This window comes from Plectropomus leopardus, chromosome 21 (genome assembly GCF_026936395.1).
Source record: "Plectropomus leopardus strain MGB_pleo_1.0 chromosome 21, ASM2693639v1, whole genome shotgun sequence".
NCBI classification, from domain to species: Eukaryota; Metazoa; Chordata; class Actinopteri; order Perciformes; family Serranidae; genus Plectropomus; species Plectropomus leopardus.
This window is the reverse complement of record NC_142196.1, coordinates 12,161,103-12,184,694: the sequence shown is the minus strand read 5'-3', so window position 1 is coordinate 12,184,694 and position 23,592 is coordinate 12,161,103. Positions and strand designations below refer to the sequence as shown.

Here is a 23,592-nt window from a genome sequence, read left to right as displayed (position 1 = left end):
CTGCAATGATCAATCGATTTCTTGTCAACTTTGCAGTTAGTTGATCGCCAACTTATATGATAATCAGTTAATTGGTTTGAGTATTTTTTCAAGAAAAAATCTCAATTCTCGGATTCTAGCTTTGTTAATATTTTCAGATATGTTTGCTACTCTATGACAGTAAACTAAATCTCTTTGGTTTGGGGAAAAAATAAGACATGTGATCCTGGGCTTTGGAAAACACTGATCAACAATTTTCACCATTTTCTGACATTTTATTGACCTAACAACTTACTGATTAAGAAAATAATTGTAATCAACAGTGACAACAATAGTTGCACCCCTATAGAATAACAAACAGGGGGATGGAGCAGAAGAATAAAGAGTAACAGTGGAGCTGGAGAAAAAGAAAATGAGATATTTGTGCGGGAGATCAATCAAATTTGAGGCAAGGTGTAGAGAGCAGGGTGGATCTGCAGACAGGGTGACAGACGGAGGGGGAGAGGTGGACTGATGGATGAAGGGAGGGCATCTAGGCATCATAATAAGGATAATAATCTTTTCACTGCTCCAGGTGACCGTTTGCCCTCTCCTGTTCAGCACCAAAGCCCCAACCTGACAGGTATTAATCCTCACCACTAACCCCATCAATATTGGCCTGCTATAGAATATACCCTACAGCTATGTGGGTGTTTGTGTGTGCGTGCGTGCGCGCATTTGTGCGTTTCCGCATGACCATGAACATGCATCTTTCCTGCATTAAACTCAAGAGCAAAATAGATGATTAAAAAGCACTGAAATGACAGGTTTACTACTGTGTGTGGAAGTGCATTATCTCCTGCCCACCATATGTATCTGTCACCCAGCAGAGTGAGTGACAGGAGGAGTCGGTTCTGAAGCCTGCAGGGAGGGATTATTATGGCTAGTTAATTTACAAGGTCATCTCCGCCGACTGCTTCTGACGTCCCCGCTCAGCTCACATTATATCACCGTCAGAATTCATAAGGCAGCCTTGTCCCTGTATGCAATTCTCTGTTGAGCTTGTTTGTTAAACTCCTATGCTCTGAGGAGAGAGATAAGATGGAGTTGGTTAGGCTGTTGCATTCACAATTGAGGCGTACTTCAAACAGCAGGCAATTCATTGTTTTCGGAGGGAGAATGACAGTAATTGTATCTACAACGCCTGTGAAAGAAGTGCAGATGGAGAGATAATCTTCCTCAAGTTCAGTTTACCCACTTTTGCCATTTACTGTGATGAAGACAAAGTGAATGTTGAGAGATCTAAAAAGACAGATGCTCCCACAGGCATTTCCCGTACAATGAAGATTAACTTTTAAATAAGTTTGACCCGTTTTATGTGAATTTGGATTCAAAGGAAATTACGTCAAGGACAGCAATCCTAAAATGACAAGAAGCACACTCTTGACTAATCTACTCGGAGAACAAAAACAATTGAAGCTTAGAAACGTGTGGTTGTACTTTCGAGGACATCAACCTTAACACGGGGAATCAACTGCTTTACTCTGACAATGACATAAAATCAATTACTGCTGATTACAAAGCAGATGAACTTTTTTTTAAATGTACAGGGTTTCCTGCAGGATGTTGATTTGCAAAACACAGCCTTGATGTAAAAACTTGCAAGGTTTTCTTTTTCGGTGCTATGATGACAGGTACCTCTGTGGAGTTTTTGGTTACTGGTAGTGCTATGGAACAATTTTTTTTTACATGCCCTATGGCCCTTTTTTGTTTATATTTTCCACATGCATGAGTTGACTGACAGCCGGTGTTGGTAAAGTGCAAACAGTGTAGTACTGTGCCAACAAAGGCAGTGATGAAGAAGACTGATTGCACATTAACATGGATGTTAGCAATGCAGTATTCCCAAAAATTGCCTTAAAAGTTCTTTATGAGGAAGGAAATACCATGTTAGACCAGTGATTCTCAACCCCTAAACTTACACACTTTAAGCAGTGGAACCTTGTTTCATTAGATTGTACTTCAGTTAGATATGATTAAAATCAAAATATAAAGAGACAGTCATGGAGTCTGTAAAAATTGTGATCATATAGTCACTCTTGTGTGTCTTTCTAACAATAGCCCCCCTTCTCTAATGAATTAAATAGTAAAAAAATAAACTGTTCTCCAATGTTCTGGGGACCCATTGGAACTCCTTCAGGGACCCCTGGCTGAGAACCACTGTATTAAACCGCAAGCATACTGTGCACAATGCATTTTAAACTTAACCATTTAAACATCTGCTTTGCTCATTAAATGCATGCTCTTTACTGCTGGATGTAGTGCCACTGCTCTTTCCTCCCCGAGCTTAATAAGCTTAATATAATTTATGAACTTGTTGGAATTTCTTCTGACAAGCAGAGGTGCTTTTTGTCTCTGAAGGAGCAGGAGGCCACACTATACAACACTGCAGGAAACCCGGACATAAAGATACATAATGCAACAGTGTAAAACACTGTCAAAAGATGTTTAAATGTTACCAAAATATTGAAAATGATCACTCATTGATATTTATGAGATCTGCTAGCTTACAGCACTGGAGGGGACCTTATTATTATCAAAACAAGCCTTAGCAAGAAGAAGGCTCCCACGATAAAATGTTGCAGTTTGTGGTTAACTGATGGACCTGTTATTCCACCACAGTGCGAATGCAGACAAATAATACGGGATGGATATGAAGCAAAAATATGAGCCGAAAATGCATATAATTGGGAATTATATAAATGTAAGTAGATCGTTACTTTTGAAAGATTGTTATGAAGTTGGTACTTGCGAGCACCACTTTGTAGAATCACATCAAACCTCTCAGACTTACTGGAGCTGTGTGTGAGTGTATTTAATGGCAGGCCATACAAACAGAACTGAGTAAATGATTGACAGACGGAAGTAACTGTTCTGGAACCTTAAGTCTGAAAATGATACTGTGTGTGTGTGTGTGTGTGTGTGTGTGTGTGTGTGTGTGTGTGTGTGTGTGTGTGTGTGTGTGTGTGTGTGTGTGTGTGTGTGTGTGTGTGTGCGCATGCGCGTGTGTGCGTGTGGACACAGATAATGACAGATAGCTTTACAGACTGTGGCCACCAGGCTTAAAGAACAGTTTCTCTGTTTTTCGAGTTACTGTTTGAAAAGTTTCTCAGCCTTTGCACTCTGTCGGAGATAATGAGTCATTTACATTCCAATCATTTCTTGACGTGAAACATCGACAGCAGGTGGTGAGGGTTATAAGTAAAAGCACTGCCTAGGGTATAAGCGTCTTATTTACATCAATGCAAATGCATCTGCATTCTTTTACTTTTTAAGCGCTCAAGCCTTGGATAGTCAGATTGAGGAGGATACCCCCCTGTGTTGAAATAATCATTCCTCTCCATTTAATTCTGCTAATTGCGTTTACTTTAGTCTGAGTCTGTGTGTGCATGTGAATTTATAGTATGTAGTTGTGACATAGTATGCTTTGTACTTGCTGTATTTTTAGGGGTGTATAAGTTATTCTAAGTTTAAAATCTGCACCTCCATTTGTTGTTACAGTATACAGCCTGGAGAGAGGAAGTCCAAACATAAATATTTAATGCATGTCTCTGCTGTATGCGAATCAGTTTACAAGTGCAAAGTCTTGATGGTTATTTTACCCTAAAGTGGGAGTTATAGGAGAGAGTACTGTCTTGTTGGTAATTAAGTCAAGTCAAGTAAATTTTATATAGCCCAATATCACAAATCACAATTTGTCTCAAGGGGCTATACAATCTGCACAGCAGACGACACCTTCTGTCCTTGGACCTTTGCAGCGGATAATAAACACCTTAGAATACACAGTGATATTCTTGGAAATGAGTACCAGAGTGATGAAGATTTTTTTTCCTTTTTTATCAGATGTAGAACTTAATGTTTTTCTCTTTTTAGATTATCTGTGACTCACCAGTTCGAGATACCTTGTGGAGTTTCTGACCACAAATAGCACTGTTGCTATGCTGTGGTTTATGCAAGGTCACTGGATCTTGAACTAACAGACCTTTTTTCACAGTTTTTGGCTGGACATAGCTGAAAAAAAGCAAATACATAATTAATTACTTTAAAACAACTGCATTCTAATTAGACTTCCAGTTTCAGCTTCTGCTTTTGTGAATGCGGGCTTACTGGCAGGGCTTCCTGAGAACTGAGCCGTTGTTTTACTTGTGCTTGTCCTGATATAAGTCAGAATGTCTGCTGTAAACAAGGTTTATAAGAATGATAAAAAATGTAATTTGTTCCACCCTAACAGGTGCAACAAAGCTAAAAGGAGACTGAGGTAGATTTCAACCCACACATGAGAAAAGGCTCAATCAGGCAACAAAAGTAAAATCACCTGTGTGGGTGTGCCATAGCTGGCCTTTAAATATGTTTGTTTGTCTTTAGGGATGCACACAATCAGGTTTTGTGACAAACACTGAACTCAAGCATAACCTTTGTTTGTTTACAAGAACCTCACAAGGTACATCAGGCTTCATATGCGCTTAATCACTGTTTCTCGAGACCAAGGCTTGCATTCAGCACTGAATGAATAAATTGAGTGCTGTTAAAGAGGTTTTTACAGCTCAGGACAGTCATCACTGCAGCACAGATGTACAGATGTTGTTCAAGTAATTTTCCAGAAATGTGTGATTGCTTGCACAGTTCACATGTGTAATAGACAGCTGAACCGTATTCTTGTGAACACTCACGGATGGGTTTGCAGAAGTGACACATTTGAAAAAGAAAGCTAGTGAGACAGAAAACATGCGTACAGCACTTGACCGTCTCTTTGGTGCAGGCTTTAGTTAATTGTAAACTAGGTGCAAGTAGAAAACCACGGCTTGTACTTTGAAGTTATTTCCCCTGTGTGCACCACAACAGCCCAAAACAGAAAAGGGCTCTTAAAAAAACAAGCTGCCTGTTCAATTTGAATAGAATAGAGGCCATGAAAGAGCATACATTTGCAAATAGTTTGCATCTAATCATGTGCAACTTGAATACCATTTTAAAAATGGCAAATAACAACTTCTTTTGTCTGTTTTTTTAAAATAAGACAGATAAGTGCTCTTTCACTTACTTTGCCTTTAAAGGGTCAAATCAAATTTACTTGTCTGTGTAGTGTGTCATCGGTTTTGTTTTCTGTGGCAGAAAAGTTTCAAACTAATATGGAGCTTCTTTTCAAACTGTTTACATCTTTGCAGTGATTGATGTAATGTCAAGGTTTTTATTAAACAAAGCCTTTGCATTGCTGATGTAGGTAGTGCTGGGTTTAAATTGCACATTGTTGAGATATTTTTCCTTTTTCTATAAATGTGTTCTTGTGCACTCAGTGCTCTGACAGCCAGATGTATAAAGCAACCAAATCTCTCTTTGAATGTTCATCTTTATGTTTAAGTGTATAACAACTTTATTTTTCAATTATATATCACTTTTTATATCTCTCATAGAACAAGTTTGGTATGAGAATTGAAAACTGGTTCCAGTTGAGAACTGGTTCCAAACTGTCCAATCTGCTGAGATCGTATTCATCAGTGCTTATCAGTTTCGTTTATCAATGCCCACATTTTTCTGTAGCATTCTGCAAAACAATGACGTTATACTCATGTCTACACTGCAGAAGAAACAATCCACAGTGAGGCTTAATTTAATAAAGAAAACTGACAACAATGCTACTTGTAATGTTGGTAAAATGTTTATTTCAAGTAAGGGTGGAAACACCAGCAATAGGCCGAAACATCTTTTTACTCAACATGAGCTTAAATTACGGAAAAGTATTTGACAGTCTAAGCATGAGTGCCACTTCCCAACCGAGTGGCATGTCCATTTCCGAGTTGAAATATCTGATGTTATAAAAACTGTAGTGCCATGCAGGCAGGCTAAGCAGATTTTTTTTCTTTAAAAATTTGATTCACAAACTCTTTCTACACTGTGTTCAGACTCAAAGATAATGAAGCAGATGCATTAATGCTAAAACCTGTTCAGACTTACTTATTTTCCACACAGAGAACTGATCACAAATTATTGAGAGAAACGATAAAGAATTGGACCGATAAGTAGAACTGTTAATGGAATTGTTATGAATAAAATTAAGGCTGTCAACGTTAACACGCAATTATGGTCCCTAATTAATGCCTTTTTTAAATTTTAACTTTTTAATTGCATTAGTTTCCAGCCGACAGTCCAGTCATTAAGAGGCTGTATCGGGCTGAGTTTTAAAGCTAGAGTGATGATAATACCATATGAAACTAGAAGATCTAAGGAATCCAGTGGTGCCGACCATGTCATGTTCATTTCTCAGAAAGGAGGCTGAATGACTCTCCAAAGTTAGGTTACATTTTAGCGATGGAACAGCATGGCCATTTCACAGGGGTCACTTAACTCCTGACCTCAAGATATATGAATGAAAACAGATAATGGGGATACCCATGAGTCTCCACATTACAGACATGCTTACTTCATGCTAGTCCCATGCAGTTTTTTGCTGTCACTTGATTCCTAATCAAGACAATCTGGTGAGAATTGCTTCAATTTGTCAATACAGACTTCAACTGTTTTGTAATGCAAAAGGACATTGAAATGACACTGTACCATAGGGTAGAGAGAGAGCATGCACTAGTTTTATCAAGAACAGCTCTGGAAAGCTATCACATGTGTAGTTCGGCTTGTACAAACCGCACATCTCAGAATTCAAGGTCGAAAACCCTTGTGCTAAGAACAATTTGCACTCATAAATAGCAGGTCAGGATTCTTTATACCATTCTTAACAAATGAGTAAAGGGCAATGCCAAGTATTAGTAGTTCATCATTTTTGTTTGTATCCCACAGAAAATAATTATTATTGGTGTTTTGTGTCTGCGGTCATGCTGTCTGAGTGTGATGACATTTTTTGGGAGAGAGAAATGATGCTAGTGATGTGTGTGGAGAAAACTACATGTGTATGCCACCAGTTAGACTAGATTACTGCGGTCCACCCAGGCAGGCACATACAGCTATATTCAGGGCTCGACATTCTTGAAGAACTTGTCCTTAAAACAAGGAAATTTACCTTTCACTTGTCCAGGCACAAAAAGCACTTGTGTGGGTAAAAATGACAGTAATTTACTATTTTCATTTTGACTTGATGTGTTCTTTTTTTTCTATCTTGCTGTCAACTAGAGGAGAGGAGTGTGCATGGTTTGTTGTCACGACAGGTCAGTAGCCTTAAATCTTTTTTTAGGGCCGTTGGTGAGCAACCACATTTTACTTTTTTGTATTTCATTTATTGCATGTAATTGATTCCACCCAAAAGGAACAAAAATACGTACATTATTTACTAGTCATTAAAGTAAAAGTATTAAAAGTATTAACCTATAACAATTGGCTACGGATATATAAAAACAAGCCCTCTGTTTTTTAATTAATAAAAAATGAACCATGCACACTTATCTCCTGGTTGACAGAGAGTCAATGGAGGTGTCTCTCTGATGCTGACAGAGTATGGCCATTGTGGTGCCAGACGGGTGCCGCTTGCTGCAACTGTCAGTTATTGAACATGCTGTCTCTCGGACTAGCAGCCCCACATCTACTGTTAGAAACGTTTGTAGTTTAGCTAATCTGAAAATGCAATTTTGGGTCGGTGTGACCGATTCAGTGAGAGCTGGTCACAAATCTCTGGCTTGGTGCTTAGCTAATGTTACCATTATCTGGTGAATTACACAGCTGCTAACACTAGCCAGTTAACATAATTTACTTGTCAGGCAAGTTGGGTTAATGCCCTGGCACACACCCAAGTATATTACCCCTCTTCTTTGTTGTAACGCATTTAGTCAAATTCTTCTCTCCAGCTGTTGTATTTTCGTTCTCTTTTTTGACTTTTACATCGTAACGTTAGATTTTCTTGGTGCTTTTCCTGGCGCTCACCCAGGCTGAGGAGCCCGAAGGAACATCGCTGCCACGGTTCTTATAGGCAAAATGTGATCAGTGAGCAGTTCTTACTCTGCAGAATACTTGAATCAACTCCTGGTTGGTCAATCAAGGCATTCTGAGTCAGACGTATTGTGGGGAAAATATGCATTTGTTATAAATTGGCATTAAGTAGCACATAATGGGAAGACACATAGTATCTATATATTTAATGACTTTTAACTTGTTTGATGGGGCAAGTCATTTCTCTTCCCCCTTGTCCTAGAAAAAAATCTACATGTCCAGCACAAAACATAAAGTGAACACATCATTGACACCAGGTTGAACAGTAACTTGATTTTATTCTAATAGGCAGAAATGTGTCTTCAGTGAGCACAATGGCCACAATTCATTAAAAACGAAATGTCCTCAATTACACAAGCTAAAGTCTCTCTCTGTCTGTCTCTCTGTAGCTCTCATGAGGGCTTGTGCTGATGGAGCTGCTAATCACCTCTATGACATCACTGCTGGAGTTAGAGACAGGTGAGTCTGCCTTGTGTTCACATATGCATTAGTTATTTTGTGTTTTCACATATGTCTTCCTCTGTGTATGTCGTTGTATATTTGTTTGGGAAAAAGATGGTAAAATTGAGAATTTGTTTTAATAGCATTCTGCTCACTTTCGAGTAGATCCATATTCAGCAGTTGTGTGTTTGGCTGCATGTGCGCGAGAGTGTGTTTCTTCAAGGTGAGAAAATACACCCTCTTTATGTATTAGCCGTATGTGACAAAGTACTGTATGTGCGGTTTCTGCAACCACATTTTTTTTGTTTGTGTGGCTAATGGAGGACTGCTGTCAGGACAGAGATGGATCTGGGGTCCAAGGTGTCCCTGAAGTGTTGAGGCTTTCACATTAACACCCAGAGTGTGAGCATGAGTGTGTATTTTGTCAGGGTGTGAATGTGATGTTATGTCTGTCTGTGTTAGTCGTCTGCCTGCATGCTCTTGCAGTTCCATTGTGGCAACAACCAGTTTATGTTGTAGATCTGAGGTGGAGCACATTCACACAATTTCAGCAGGGACACTTATTCTTTTTCTTGAGGAGAAGGCTTAAGTTTGGTGCTGGAATCCTTAATGTTTTTAAAGCTATTATAGTGTTATTACATGAATGTGTATGGTTGACTGACCAGATGCACTAAAAAACAGAGCATTACTTAGAAACCTGCTGCATACTTTGCTATTAATGTTTATCATGTTTACCGGGCCAAAAATGTCTGGTTGATAATCACTGTAAACCAGCAACACTGTTTTAAAACAACTTTACAAATGCAGCACTGCTTTAATATCATTTATAATTGTCAAAAGTTGTGTTTCACAAAAAAAGAAAGAAAGAGTCAAAGTTGGTGCTTTATTGTCTAGTATGATGAAGAAATTACAAAACAAAATAATAACTTTTTTCTTTTTTATTTATTTTGGTCCTTAACAATTTGCTTAAAGGATACACAATCCACTATCAATTTTTGCAACCATTTCTAATTCAGCTGAAGTCTTAGTCACTAAGGCTTACTGAAAAGTTTAGTTTTTTTAAGATCACATTTTAGTCTTGTTTTGTTTTATTTTAGTTTTGTCAGTGAAATTTTTTCATTTATTCTAGTCAGATTTGTAGTCATAATTTTATCAGACAGTTTAATGATACTTTAGTGATGGATTTTGCTAAAGAATATTTCTCCTAGCTGTAAAAATGTCACTGAAAAGTGAGCTTACCTTGAGCTATGTGTTTGGTCATTTAGGCAGAGAATGACAAAATGTTCTTCCTTCATATCATATGAAAATGAATGCTTAAAGGTGTTTTTATTTTTGTTTCATATCACTGACATTCCTCAGGTCTTCTGCTAAAGTTGAGGTCATGTTTCACTCAGTAGTGAATCATAATCATAATCATAAAATCATAAAATGTATAAAGTGTGTTGTTAAGGTGGATGAGCATCATCTGCTTAACACTTTTTAAGCAGCCAAAAATTAATACCAAATTATTTTAAATGTTTGCTGTTAGTGGGAGTAGATGTTTATTAGGCCCCTTTAAATTTGACAATATGTCACTAGAGTAAAGGCAAGTCAATATTTTTTTCATTGACATTGTTGTTACAGTTTAGTCATGAAACAAAACGGTGTCAGAATATTTATCATCAAATTTTTTGTCAACAAAATCAACACTGAAACAATCTCAGCCGATCAAGATCATAAAATGAAGGTGGGAGAATAATTTAATTGCACATTAAAGTAATAACTCACATAACTACAGCCAACATCAATTGTTTTTAAATATTTAGTTACGGTTGCACAGTTAGAACTAGAATTAGATTTGAGTGAAACATGAGCAAGCACAGAGTTGTTGGAGATAAGAGAATAAAAGAGGTCCTCGCTGACAAACAAGAATGCATTTTGTATGTCTGCGAGCATGTACATGCATTTTTTTCACTGTATTTTCAAAATGAAACTAGTCATGTATCTCTGTCTCAGAGTATGAGTTTGAGCATGTTTGGCCTGCTGGCAGAGGCATCGCTCATACTTCTGTCTGTTTGTGTGACACAGCAGATCCATTTTCTGACCCTCCAGTCCGAGCTCTGTCAACAGCCTGTACAGCTGAGCTGACAGCCAGGCCTCCCTTTTAGCCCGACCGCTCCCAACCCAAACAGCATCTGCACTGAAAAGTTGTACATTATACAGGGAGGTTGGAAATGGGAGGTGAAAATGGTTAATAATAAAATACAGAAAGGGCGGGTGCAGGGAATGCATATGGGTTGGGTTGTGTAAATCAATCACCAGCAAGTTAAGATGTATTTAACCTAACATTACCATAACTAATGGACTACAGGGAGGGAGAAGAAGTGAAGAAAGGAGGTGGAGATGCAAGTAATCAATCAAAATCATGCTTTAGGAGCAGTGGCAACACAGACAACAGCAGCACCATGTAATCTAAGAGAGAGGCATTAAAAGAGATGTAGGAAAAGAAAAACAAAACAAAGGATGAACAAAAACAACATGGGCTGGTAGATAAATATTATTTTGAAACCAAGATAAAGATGTGAAATAAATCTGAGTAGAGTTCTGCCTGTTTGTGGATGTGTGTATGTTGTTTTGCACTTGCCAGTTTCAATGTATGTGTGTGGGTGTACATCTTAAGGCTCTCACTTTTTTCCCTAAATTATCTTCAAATGAAACCGTTACTGGGACATTTTTTCCACCCCAAATATCACAGTTATAAACTTCAGTTCAAAATATCAAAACTGGGCTATTTTGTTTGTCGGATACATGCAAAGCAGAGCGTGCTGAGAGGTCCCACATCTAAACTTTAGCTTACACATCAACAGACTCATGAAAGGATTAGCTTCCCCCCACTCCCCAAACTTCCGCAAGTAATGCTGACAAATTGTGCCGCCTCACTGCAGGGAGAACACGTCGGCTTTTAAGATCTAGTTTTTTCAAAAAGAGAAGCCAGCAAAAGTGCTCCGCAGTCTGTGCACTGACATCACTTTGACCACAGTCACTGCATTTGTGCTGGTGAGAATGTAAGTTATGTCAGATTTGTTGAGAAAATCAAGGCAATTCATTTGCCCGTGGGGAATCTGTGCCTTAGGTGATGTTTTGGAGGACATACCAGAATTGAAATTTGTAGCATCACAATTTTTTTTAAAAAGGTTGTCTTTGAAATGTAAATGATGGCAAACTCCTTTGAAAAAGCAATGGCCTTAGTAAATGAGGCAACGTGTGTGTATTCATCCACATCTGCCTGTAAATGTGTATTTACATCAGAAAATAACGAGGATAATAATGTTTCCGGTCAGCTCCACAGCCCCCTGCTTTGCCTCAAGAACAGCGTGGGTGGACGGCCTCCTACAGCTAAAAGAAAGGTGCCACGTAATTGTCTGTCAAAACAGCCTTAATGGTAGTCATTAGGGATGAAGAGAGGAGGAGGCATGTCAGGCTAAGACTTTCTGCCTCTCATGATGAGTCAAGGACAATGATTCAACATCATTGTTGTGTTAGAAGACAAACAGAACATATTTATATTCTCATAAAAAGTCCACATTGAACTTCCACTCAGATACCTTTTGCATATTTTTTATTTAATTGATCTCTCTCAGTTTATGTAAAAGTAAGTGGCAGAAAACATACACTCACCATACATCATCGATTTTCTATTAGTTTTTCCTCATACGCTTTTATTTCGGGTGATATTTACGTATGCTGCTGTCTCCAGTGGTTTTTAAACAATAATGTGTTCAGAGTTATTTGTGTATACAGAACGTGGCTGACGTTTGTGCACTTGAACACTTACTTGAAGCAATTGCTCAGTTCTTAGAAATCTGGGTCACTTATTTGTTCTTTTCCTGGTATTGAATCTCAAGTACTACCACCACATGCATTAAATTGCTTAATGTCTCCTTAATTGTGCCCATTTAAGAATTGCTCATTCACACATGCTTTTCTTCCTAAATTTAAATGTCTATTAGTTTTTCTTTCTCCCTCTTTTTTTTTTCAAAAAATGTCACTTAAAGCCACTTCATTATTTGCGTGTCCACATGAATCCCCTTTTCATCTGCATGACATTAATGTCGTCATCTGCCCATGTCCTTGGGGGCCACGTCGAGCCCTTCACAGACATCTGTGTAGCCCAAAAGCATGTGGACTGCATGCACAACACATGCAGCAAGTGTGAATGCTCTGGCTACATAATATAATCCCCTGTTTCTCACTCCAGTCTAGTTGTAGCATTTCTATCTGGAGGAGGAGGAACTAGAAGGAAAGAAGATATTGAACAGGGAAAAGAAGAAGAACTGGAACTAGTAGAAGAAGAGGAACTAGAGGTAGGAGATGAAGAACTGAAAGAAGTATAGGAAGAGGAACTGGACATAGTGGAAGAAGTGGAACTTGAACAAGGAGAAGAAATGGAATTGGAAGTAGTAGAGGAAGAGGAACTGGAAGTAGAAGATGAGGAACTGAAGGAAGTAGACAAAGAGGAACTGGAAGTATTGAAAGAGGTACTGGCAGTAGGAAAAGAAGAAGTGGAACAAGGAGAAGTTGAACTACGTCAGCACAACAGGCACAGGTCTGCAGCTGCCGCGGATGGCAAATTGCAGAAAGTATGTCCGTGACTTTTCTGTTAGCAAGAAGCAAGTAGCAGTAGTCATCACTGACATGCAGTCAGTTCACATTTTGTGCACATTTAATAATAGACCAATAGTTTGAGGTTTGGTTAACTGGCCCAATCATCCAGTTACTACTCAGCAGAGAGCTGAGTTTCAGGCTCGAATTAACCAGAAATCAGCCTCCAGTTAGTGATGGAACTCCTGAGTAACAGTAGCAGCTTGAGCTCAGGTGGGCTTGAGCTTTAAGTTTTGTTTTGGGTCTCGACAAGACTTAAAGTGAATTAGAAATCTGTTCTGACCAAAAGTTTGCGGGCCCCTTGCATCAGCTGTACTGAATCTGCCATGAGTCAAATGTGTTACACATTTTGTACGGTGTGTTCAGTGTTTAGACATTATAGATTTATGACAATACAACATGTTTTCTCCTTTATCCTCCATCAGACACTCGCAGTGACACTACTATATTTACATAGAAACCAGCTGCTCCTTAAACAATGCACATTATTATCAGCAATCAATTTAGTTCTACAACATTACTCTCATCAGTCAAATGAATGCACATAACTGCTCTCATTCCCAGAACAAACATATTGATATTCAAAACGCTAAGTTTTCATGGCCGCAGTGACCACTGAACAACAGTCCTTAATTTAAAAGCCTTTCACCTCATAAAATGAACTGATAAATTACAGTCTTATTATCAACCAGACTTGCAGACCTTCATGGGAGCTCGGGCTCTTTCGTCGGAGCTGAGGCCCCGTGGCTCTCCTGAAAATCTAGCCCGTATCTTCCCCAATTCTAAATGAAAATAGCATTTGGTCCAATTTGTGTATCTAATGAAATCCTCTGAGAGGATAAGAAGTCAAGAGATGGATGAACAGGGAGGGGGAATGTGGGTGGAGGTAATTGTAAGCAGAGTTTGTAAAATTTTCAGCTGTGTGTGGGTCTGTGTATGTGTCGAGTTACTGAACAATGGAGACACATGATTCTGTGCATGTTTGACTAAGCATTTTTATATGTGGAGGAGATTTCCAGAGCGTAGTTGTATCAGCACATGATTGTGCATGCGTTTTGGTTTGGAGGAGATAATGCCGTCAGCCTCAGCAAATGAAGTTGTCAAGCGCGAGACTACTTATTTTATTTTTTAAGACTTAGTGGCAAAGAGATATCGCCAACAGTCGCTCTTTCAGTTTGTCTGTCATTTCATGTTTTCTCATTCACATCTCACAAGCTTTATTGTTTTTGCTCAGCAGACAGGCCAACGGCTATGTTTGATGATTAAAGTGTTTTAATTAGGTCAGTATCTCGTAGCGTTGTCGTCAGGACCCCGTGTGAGTTGACTTGATATGCAGATGAGGTTAGCAAAGATTTCAAAGGCTGATATTCATTTAGAATATATTTAACAAGGTTTCAAATGTATCACACTTGTTATAAATCCATCCAAAGCTCCCCTCAAAAATGCTGTTGTGAAATATACACAGCTTGGGAACCATTTAACTGCTGGGGCTTTGAGAATTGCCTGACCTGAAAACAGGGTCACAGGCCAGCAATTAAGAGGATTACGCCACAAATGAAACCAGGCAGGGGTTTTGAGAGACTCATGGACCAGCTGATGGCTGGTAAGAACGGCTCCTTCCTCCTAATTGCCTTCAGCGCTGTTAGTAATGAGTTTTTTTCATTTCACACTCAACACGAATCAAAGCAGTATGCTGAGTCATTTTACAATAACGCCTTGTTTAATTTAGGATTTCTTTGCTGCATCTTTTTGTGGTTTGTGGGTATAATTTGTTTAATGTGTAATGTTAGGTCTGTTCTGTTGGCAGTAATTTCCAATTCTTAATCTGCATTAATTAGCTTCTAATTTTATTTTGTTCTTTGTTATCACATCAACTTTTGTCAAGAAGCTCATAGCCAGACTAGTTTTCTAATTTTTTTCTTCCCCAGATATCCTCTCACTAGACTTGCTATGCTGTTCCACTCCAAGTGAAGTTTGCCTATTATAAACTGATTAAAAAGTCCTCTCTGTGTTTATTGCTCTGTGTTGGAAATTGACATGCTGAGTTTGGTTGATGAGCACAGGGAACTGGGCCTTACCTTTTAACGTGAGGGCTTTACACTTTTGTTTTTACATAATGGGTGTTGTGCTATCATTAGTTTTTGTTAACTTTATCATATTAGAATTGTAACAATTAAGGTTAATTAAAATTGCAATTATTCCTTCCCCACCCCTCACTAGCACACCGAGTAGCCCTAAGAGTAATTCTGCGAGTTAATAAAGTAAGCGTGTGTGTGTGTGTGTGTGTTCTGGGGATAACGAGTGTGTGGAATTATGACTACGTCTGGTTATTAGTCTGACAGCCTATGGGCATCGAGCTGATTAACTTTGGGATTAGACACTGCTGGATCACAAATCACTGGATAACTGTTGGATGAACAAATCCAGGGAGTGCAGACACACATACATGTTTTCACAATCATACATAATTAAACAACAAAGCTACCAAGTGTTTTTAAGTGTTTTAATGCTGATTAACATAAGGATGTTAAAGACACATGCATCAGCATGCAAGCAAGCTCACTTGAGGTCTCACTAATTAGAATCTGTGTTGCAGTGGGATAATAACATTTCTGCTTACACTGATTGGTTGTTTTTCATGTTTATCTTGGCTGTACTGCTTTATTATGAAATCATGTAAAAACCTCATACAATGCATATCTACAAACCACCAAGTCCTCATATTTGAATGACAAAATATGTAATTTGTCAGTGCTTTCCAAAATAACTTTTATGACTTCATGACAAAAATTATTTTCATCTTCTGGTCTGGTATCTCTATGGTTAAGATTTGGTTAGGGACCCTCTCCGGACATATTACGTAAACTAATGTTTCTAATTTGTTTGCAGATTTTCTCTTTCTCCTTCATCGAGAAATAATGCTTGCAATACGTTTTTTTTTCTTTTTTAGCTTTTAGCTTTACAGTTGTTGCGTTGTCACTGGTAGTGTTTACACAGCATTAGCCTCATTTAAGAAGTTTGTTGTGCTCCAAAATTGGCAACTAGCAGACATATCTGAATGGTAAGAGTAGTTAGCATCTTTTATTTATTGCTGTTGTTTGTGAGCTCTAGGCTAACTGACAGTGGCTGGCACAGTTTTAGTGTTTGTGAAACATACTATATTTGCTAGGGTGGGTTATGGTAGATAGTGGCAGAAAACTCGAGGGAAGTTTACATCCAAAAACTGCTCACTCTAGCATGTTAACTGTGAAGACTTTCACTATGCTGCAGACTGTCACTGTTAAGTCCTGATAAGTCCACTCTGTGCTGGAGATTTCACATTTCTTTACTGGCACTGTGTCAGAGCTTGTTCGATATGTGTTCCCATTATTAAACAGTGAGTGGCTTTCATAAATGTGGCATACCTAATCTAGCTTGCACGGCATGCATTTGAATCTCAAATTTTAGGAAAATGCGCTAACATCGCCCCCCTCAGTAGAGTTATGTGAGAACAGCCTCAGTGACAAACTTTGTATGGATACAATTATAGTCAAGATCAGACATTTTTAAGGGAAATAAACAAAATAAAACATGCAAGTGGGGCTGACTTTAAGCTCAACTGCAGCTAAAACTGCTTAAGATAAGAAACTATCACGATCATATTTGAAAGAAACCAACACTGACAAAATGCTGTCCCTCTAGTGCCAAGTCAGACACAGATCTACTTTACTATCCACCCCAATCTTTTCTAAGAGGTTTTGCGGCACTGTGCCCAGTTTGCGATTTTCTTTCTGTAAAGGGCAGTCATGACAACAAGAGGTTGTATTTGAACAAATGACACATGATGTTTTTTTGATGAGGGCTGCCCCCTGCAGAGTCATGCAATCAACCATTATTCCCTAGCACACATAAAATGGTAAGTCATATCTTTTCACTTTTCATATATGTCCAGAGTTTGTCTGAGTTTGTCTCTGTGCCTTACAGTTCATATAAATGTCCATATGCATCAGAGAGCTGAACTAGTCAAGTTGCTTTGCTTTGGCTTGTTTATGTGTATGGGTCGTTAATGATGTGATCCAAAATAATCCCTCCACCCTTTCACTGGCTCTCCTCCTCTGATTGGGAGATGGGAGTGACGAGAGAAATAATCAGAGCTGCATCTCGTCAAGTGATGAAAAGACCAGAAGAAGTGGCTGTCACGCTGCGATCCAGGAGATGATGAAAGATATGAGGGAGCAGGAGAATATTAACAAAACATTTTGTTGTATAAAGTGGTCAAATGAAAGGATAGTGACTGGCTTAGTTTAAGGGAGATAGAAGTAGAGATGAACAATGTAAAAGAAAGGAATAGAATGTTTATTTGTTTCCTGATAAAGTGGCTAGATGATAGGAAATTGCCTCAGTCATATAGAAAGGTGAGTATTGCCAAGCGGAAATGGCGCAAAATTGGAAGAGGGTGTAAAGGAGAAGGCAGCATGTGAAGGAGAGGTGTGGGTTGGCGGTGAGAGGAGAAAAAAAGCAGGCAAAGAGGATGCGGAGAGGGGCACACAAGTGGGCTGATAGACAAACACACACAAACAGGCAAAGGTCACACAGCCATCCCCGCCACCCGGTACTCAGACGAACTGGCGGTAAAATGCTCTATTTCCCATCCAAATTAAAGTGTCAGTTAATATTAATGTGGAAGTGAAGACTGTCAGGCACACAGACACACAAACACACACACACAAACAGCATTTACGCTCACGCACGCAGACACAAATACAGAATTTAGAGTCTCGCCTGGTCAATTACTACCAGCCGATGGAGTCATGCACACAGGTCACAATGGGATGTGTGTGTGTGTGTAAGTGATGTGTGTGTGTTAGGCTCTGATCAGGCTCAGTGTCACGTCTCGTCCCGTCTGTCACATGAAGGTTATTTCTGAATGGAGATGCAATTGTGGCGTCCTGTATTATAAGGAGGGGAAAAGTGTGCATGCGACTTTGAACCTGCTTATTTTGCAGATGTTTTTTGAATGTGTGTGTGTGTGTGTGTGTGTGTGTGTGTGTGTGTGTGTGTGTGTGTGTGTGTGTGTGTGTGTGTGTGTGTGTGTGTGTGTGTGTGTGTGTGTGTGTGTGTGTGTGTGTGTGGAAAGAAAGTTTTTACCAGGATTGTATTTTTTGTCCAGCTCAAGTCGGGTGATGCTTGATTGTCTTGCATGCTTGTGTGTGTGTGTGTGTGTGTGTGTGTGTGTGTGTGTGTGTGTGTGTGTGTGTAGCAGCAGATTGCATACAATTGCTCTGCTGTTTGTCTTGCTGTATCTTGTTGGTGTAAATGGGAACACCAAGGAGGGAGGGAGGGAATAATCCTTCTGTATCTCTTTCTTCAACCGACCGGAACACCGCTCTCGCCTCTTGCTGGGGAGCGCACACACACACACACATGTACACACACACAATATACACATACATACACACACACAAACAAACACACCACCCAACCAACCATGAAATCGTAATGTCAGACCTGTTAATGCCTCTAGATAGCAAGAACCGCATCCCTGCATGGTCCTGCTTCACACGTAAACACACACACACATGAATGGAATAAACAGAGAGCTATCTGTCTCTCTCAGACAGGAATGTTCTACTCAGTAGTGGCTGGTAGATTTTTTGGTTGTTTTCACTGATATCTGCTACAGACCTTGTTAATTCCTACACCCTGGGAATTCAGACTGCCTCAAAACACAGTTGTATTTGGATGAATGAAATGCATAGGGAAATTTGTATTCTAAACGCAACGCCTGCTTGCACATATATTCCCCAACCTCCTGCCCAGTTTAATTTTCCGTTGTAATCCTCCTAATTGCATGTATTAACATAGTATTTCTCCCAGGTTTATGTAGTTAACAACTAATATTATGTATTACTTCATTTTGAGATCGTTGTGCCTGTTTTCTGAGATGCAGTTCTGAGTTATTCAAGTCCACAGGAAAGTAGAGCTGGGCAAATTAATTTCTATGCATTTTGATATTTTTCTCTTTTTCATATCCAGTACAGTGGCCTTTAACAGCTGTCAAGCCTAGCAGTTTCATTTGCATCCTCCAGCTACGACTCTTCCTGTAACCATAAAAGACTTCATACATTTGCTTTATGCATACTAACTGCAAAATAGCTGTCAACATTGACGGATAATGTGTTTTTAGAGTTTAATACTTCTAAGCTTCTTTTTTTAAAAAAGGTGTTTATTTTCTATTTTAATTATTTAAAATGGCTGAAATCTGCATGTATAAACAAAACTTAACTTTTTGGTGTTGTTCTTTTTTAGTTACATAGAGCGACTATGATGCATTATCAGTAGGGCTATATCGAACTTAATTACTTCAGTCAAATCAGATTTGGTTATTCAATACAAATATTCGACTATTCATTCCTTTTTTTCCATTGTAAGTTTGGGAGTTTAAACTGGGTTTGGTGGGACGTCCAGAGTGACATTGCTGTCAATAATAATAGAGTAAACATGCCAAGTTAGCCTACCAGAGACTGCCTGTACCAGAGAGCAGCGTAAAAGTGAATCACGCTCCCTCCACAGCTAAATCTGGGGCCGAAACCTTCCCCGAAAAACACAGACAGACAAAACAATCACAGTCGACTGAGGGGTCTCCAACTGATGATTAGACTTTTTGACTTTGACAGGTTGGTAACCCTAATAGTCAGCACATGATTTGTGTTATCTCCCCATTTTCCTTCTCACTTTTTTTACAATTCAACTGTGTAAACGTTTTGAGAACCACAACATGTTTTGCACTGGACATCTAGTATTTAGGAAAGTTTTTCAGCTTTTTTCATCAGTTTTTAACCCATTTGATTGTCTGCAAAAATGTATTTTAAAAACCAGAAACACTTTGGTTAACTGTCAATGTTTATGCCAGTGTTTAAGAAAAATTCAGTGTACTGCAGCTTACAAGTCTCCATTGCTTTTACTTTTCTTTGTCCTCTAACACATATTGGTATTCTATATAAATAAACCCATGAATTATTTGTGTTCCCGTATTTCATCATTTACTCAGTACACTGCTGTGAAGGAGCAAATGTTTCAAAACATCAGATTCCTCTGTGACCGAATCAAACCGATCCTCAGCTCTAATGGAGAATGTAGTCATTGTAATGGAACAGGTCAGTATCTGATGAACACTACGTACATCCTGCTCTGTTTGTATTTTGTGTGTGTGTGTGTGTGTGTGTGTGTGTGTGTGTGCGTGTGCGTGCGTGCGAGAGTTAATCATATTTGCATTTACTCTATTCTGTTTGTGTTTGATGCATCTAAACAAACTCAAATTTGCTTGTGTATGCTACCATGCACAGTTGTGTCTATGTATGTGCTTTCATATCAATCTATGTATCTCTTCAGTCAGCCGTGTGTGTGTGTGTTTGTGTGCCTGTGTGACAGGGCCAGGCTGAGTGCCACAGAGAATCACCCTGTCAGTCTCCATGTCTCTTCGTCTTCCCCTGGTGGCGTCACTCCCTCTCCCTCGCTGCACAGATCAAAGAGCTGACACATGCCCCAATGTCCTCTCTCCCCTTCTCTCTTCTATCTCTGCTCTCACACTCTCTGTCTTTCTCGCAATCTTAACCCTCTCCCTCTGTCACTCACCCTCTATTTTCTATCCTCACATCCAGCTTTCTTCCCGACTATATCAGTGGGGATTTTGATTCCATTACTGCCGAGGTCAAAGCGTTCTATGCAGACAAGGTGAGTGGAGCACAGCTTGCACAGCTTGTGTGTACACCTATGTGTACAGGTGTACACCCAGAGATGCTCTCACACACACATAAACAAAAAGCAAGACAACAATTTAATAGTTTGGACTGAAGAACTCTGAACTGTAAAACTTGAATCCTTTACCACCTTGACATGTAAACAACTTCAGTCAAAAGCTGACTTTTCCAACATGTATTCCTTTGAGACAAGACTTGCAGATAAGAGAGGATTTTTACTTTTGTCCACGCAGGCAGGGAATCTCTGTTTCATAGTTTCACCCAGTAAATCAGGTTTCGCAAGGTACATCTGAACTTCGTGTAACACTGACTACAAAGATATTTTCTTGTCAGAACAGTGTTTGACAGCAGTTGAATTTACTGAAGCATGAGTTTGTTGTCAGTATACTGTAGCCTTAAAGTTCACAATTACATACAAATGGTTGCTGGTGGTTCAGTTCAGTTGTGAAGTCATAGAAAAGACATACAGTAAACCACCGGATTTGGTACAGGTCTTGTGAATATGCACACACAGGGTATCTCCTTCTTTTCTGAATAATTCTCTAGACTTCCTTAATAACCCTTTTTACACAGAGATCGCACAATAGGGCAGCTACAAAATCCCTTCATTATGTCACATTTGCGTTTTTATACAAAACCAATCAACAACAGAAACAGCGGCTTAATGCCAACCCAGTGTGTGATTTTCGATAGATTCCGGAAAATTGATATTAAGGGCATAAAATGTAATATTTCTATCAAAAGATTACCATTACAAGGCTAAGACTTGAAAATTATGACTTTTTTATCGGTTTACAGCACAATAACTGTCGTAAACAGTAATAATAATTAAAACTTATTTACATGAATTGAAACAGTATTCTTCATACAGCAGTGCACATGCTCAAAATCTAAGCTGCAAAAGCCTATATGCAACCGGACTGAATGAGACAAGCAACAAGAGGACAGCACTGTGATCAAGAGGAGGTGGAACTAAGGTGGGACTAAGGAGGTACTGCAGCAGTGTGTGTGTCCATTTACTGTTGGAGAGAAAAGAGAAAGCATAGCAGGTACCGGTATAAACCTTTTGAAATATTCAGAATCGATATGTATCGATAAATCAATATTTTTGACAACACCAAAGGAGTGTATGCATTGGACAGTTTTTTAAGGGTTAGGTGGTGATATAAGAAATACTAGTATATTTGTGTGAGCTTCAGTGTCCAGATGATTGATATGAATGTTGTGACACCAATATCCTGAATATACAGTAGGCACACGATCTCCCAAAGTGACCTTTGCGCTGTCACTGCATACAGCAAACTAAACCCTCAGGAACTCAACATGAGATCAACTATGAAATCAGCTTGAGCTTGAGAAAGGACATGCTTTCTGAGTGTATGTGATGTTGCAGGGTTACAGAGCTGACATCACGCTGTCTAAGTGGATAAGTTAGTATCCAGGGTTGAGTGGGGTTTAATGGCTCGTATGCTCGAGATTCTTCAGGAGTTCCACCTGCAGTGACAAGAACACGCAGACTGAGTCATCAAAGTGGATACAAGTGTGTAGTGGCTCCAACTGTCAGTGCACTCAAGATGCATTTAGACCCAGTCATCAAAAACCATATCTGGAGGAGGTTAGAGTCTCATTTTACAGGTGTAATTCACTTCCTGCAGACCTAGGCACAGGCAGCCTTTTTTTCTTTCAACCAGTTAAGTGCATTCCATCATACTTATGACCAGTTCCCTGTGACATTCACAAACAGCTCAAATGTTGTGATTCTGAAGCAATAGATTTAACACCTATTGTAGTTCCAAACCTTCTATTTAACCTAAAAGTAAAATATGTAAATGTGGAGATTGTTATAGGGATATTTTGCTGATTTTCAACAAGCTTTGTTGTGTGTGCGTAGATGAGCTGTGGTACACTTTCTTCCAAGTTGAACTGGCTGTGAAGTCCAGGCCTCTGGTTGCTTCCCATTTATAAAGTCCTGAAAACAGTAAAAAAAAAAAAAAACATCTGCAGATAAATACAATGCTACTTCTAGAGTAAGTGGTGATGGATAAGGATTATTTTTATATGTATTCCACCGAAACAGTCCAGATACAAGAGTCTTCTGTGTCCCAAGCTGTGTAAGACTTGTTTTTGTAGGCATATTTAAACTAAACTTTCCAAGGTCATGGAAATAAAATGCAATTTCTTCTGTGAGGTGGGCTATCTGTTTTTTATAACGAGCAAAATGTCAAAGCAGAACATGTGAGGAGAGGTGAAGCTCGGTTCAATACATAACAAATACAGGGTACATAAACAGACACTTTAGAGGGAAGAAAATGTAGTGCCTGTGTGATCTTTGTGCTGTGCTGTGTGTTACTGTGATCAGTGGGGGACACTGTTTATAGTTTGAAATGCAGATCCAATACTTCACCATGCACTCACACGATCACACACATACATACTCGCACACAAAGATGCAGGTTGCCTTCAGCTGTGACACCCTCCTTTTCCTTCTCACCCTTTTCCCCTCTCCTCTGTAGCTGTCTGTAATATTAGTCCTTTTCACAAATATCACACAGGTTTGCCTAAAAAAATGTGCAGTACCTTTTTTTTCCGTGAGAGAGAACAGACTTTTATGGTAATGCTTAAGGAGCAGAACAATGGGAAAGTTTGAGGCGCTCCTTCAGAGATTTGTCGGAAACGGTGAATAATTCTGCATAAATGGAAGGGAGAGAACAGAAAAGCATCCGCAAGGGAGGGATAGAGATGAGGGGAGGCAGGGATGGAGGGGGAGGAAAGAGGGGGGGAGGGAGGATGGATGGGATCAAACAGAGCACAGCGAACAAGTTTGTGT

General features: G+C 39.2%; 1 protein-coding gene across 3 annotated transcripts in view; it reads left to right on the top strand.

The window, feature by feature from the left end:
- The window catches only part of tpk1 (thiamin pyrophosphokinase 1), a 77,787-nt gene that overhangs the window by 13,207 nt on the left and 40,988 nt on the right, over nucleotides 1–23,592 (top strand). For all 3 annotated transcript variants that reach the window (XM_042510281.2, XM_042510282.2, XM_088071670.1), the window contains exons 4-5: nucleotides 8,334–8,403; nucleotides 20,667–20,739. In XM_042510281.2, the coding sequence (XP_042366215.2) occupies nucleotides 8,334–8,403; nucleotides 20,667–20,739 (143 nt within the window). The remainder of the gene's footprint in view (nucleotides 1–8,333; nucleotides 8,404–20,666; nucleotides 20,740–23,592) is intronic.